The sequence below is a fragment of the Calidris pugnax genome, unplaced genomic scaffold, assembly GCF_001431845.1.
Source record: "Calidris pugnax isolate Ruff unplaced genomic scaffold, ASM143184v1 scaffold111, whole genome shotgun sequence".
NCBI lineage: Eukaryota > Metazoa > Chordata > Aves > Charadriiformes > Scolopacidae > Calidris > Calidris pugnax.
Window position 1 is genome coordinate 1,717,552 of NW_015090872.1, and position 735 is coordinate 1,718,286.

The 735-nt window shown below is 77.4% G+C and overlaps 2 protein-coding genes across 5 annotated transcripts in view; both read right to left on the minus strand.

Moving 5' to 3' along the window:
• MLF1 (myeloid leukemia factor 1) overlaps positions 1-463 on the minus strand; it is a 16,699-nt gene extending 16,236 nt beyond the window's left edge. For 3 of the 4 annotated variants that reach the window (XM_014945893.1, XM_014945890.1, XM_014945889.1), the window contains exon 1: positions 321-462. In XM_014945893.1, the coding sequence (XP_014801379.1) occupies positions 321-367 (47 nt within the window). In that variant the 5' untranslated portion in view covers positions 368-462. Of the gene's footprint in view, positions 1-320 lie in introns of all 4 variants that reach the window. The other variant, XM_014945892.1, reaches the window with a different exon arrangement.
• Positions 368-735, minus strand: part of LOC106890150 (cuticle collagen 8-like) — a 643-nt gene continuing 275 nt past the window's right edge. The window contains exon 2 of the mRNA XM_014945767.1: positions 368-714. Within this exon, the coding sequence (XP_014801253.1) occupies positions 415-714 (300 nt within the window). The 3' untranslated portion in view covers positions 368-414. The remainder of the gene's footprint in view (positions 715-735) is intronic.

Consider the following 735-nt stretch of genomic DNA (forward strand, 5'->3'; position numbering starts at 1 on the left):
GGGGGGGGGGGGGGGGGAGTAAGAGACAAGACTCCGATATTTAAAATCACTAGCAACAGTTTAACCCCTACATCGTTCTAAAGGGCGCTCCGCATCTCCGCTCGTTGCGGGTAACAGCGGAGCGGGGCCGTGACACCCACCGGCCGCTTCACCCCGCACGGGCCGACAAGACCCTCGAACCGCTCCCCTCAGGCGGCGCCCCCCCTCCGCCACCCCGGACCCCGACCGCCCCCCGCGGCGCTGGGACCCCCCAGAGCCCGCCTCCCGCCAGCCCGACGCGTCTCCCCGGGCGCCGGGAGCCCCCCGGCCGGGCCGCTCACCGGAAGAAGGGATCCTCCTCGAAGCAGCGCCCCAGACCCCCGAACATGGCTGCAGCTCCCCGGCGGTGTGAGCGCCGCCGGCCCCGCCAGCCCCTCACGGCGGCGCCCGCTGCCCCACGTGACCCCTCCCCGCACCGCCCACTGGCCGCCGAGGCTGTGACGGAGCCGAGCGGGGCGGGGCTCGGAGGGGGGACGGCCGTTGCCGTGGCAACCGGCGCCGCCGCCGCCGCCGTCCTGCTCCAGAAGGTTCGGCCCGGGGCCGGCCGCCGGGCCCGGCGGGGAGCGGGGCGCAGCCCCACGCCTGGAGCCCCTCGCTGCGCCTCGGGCTGCCGCTCCCCGAGCCCCCTGTTGCCTGGCGAGGCGGCGGGGCCCGGCCCGGTGCGGCTTGGTGGGGGGGAGGCCCCGCCGGGGGGCA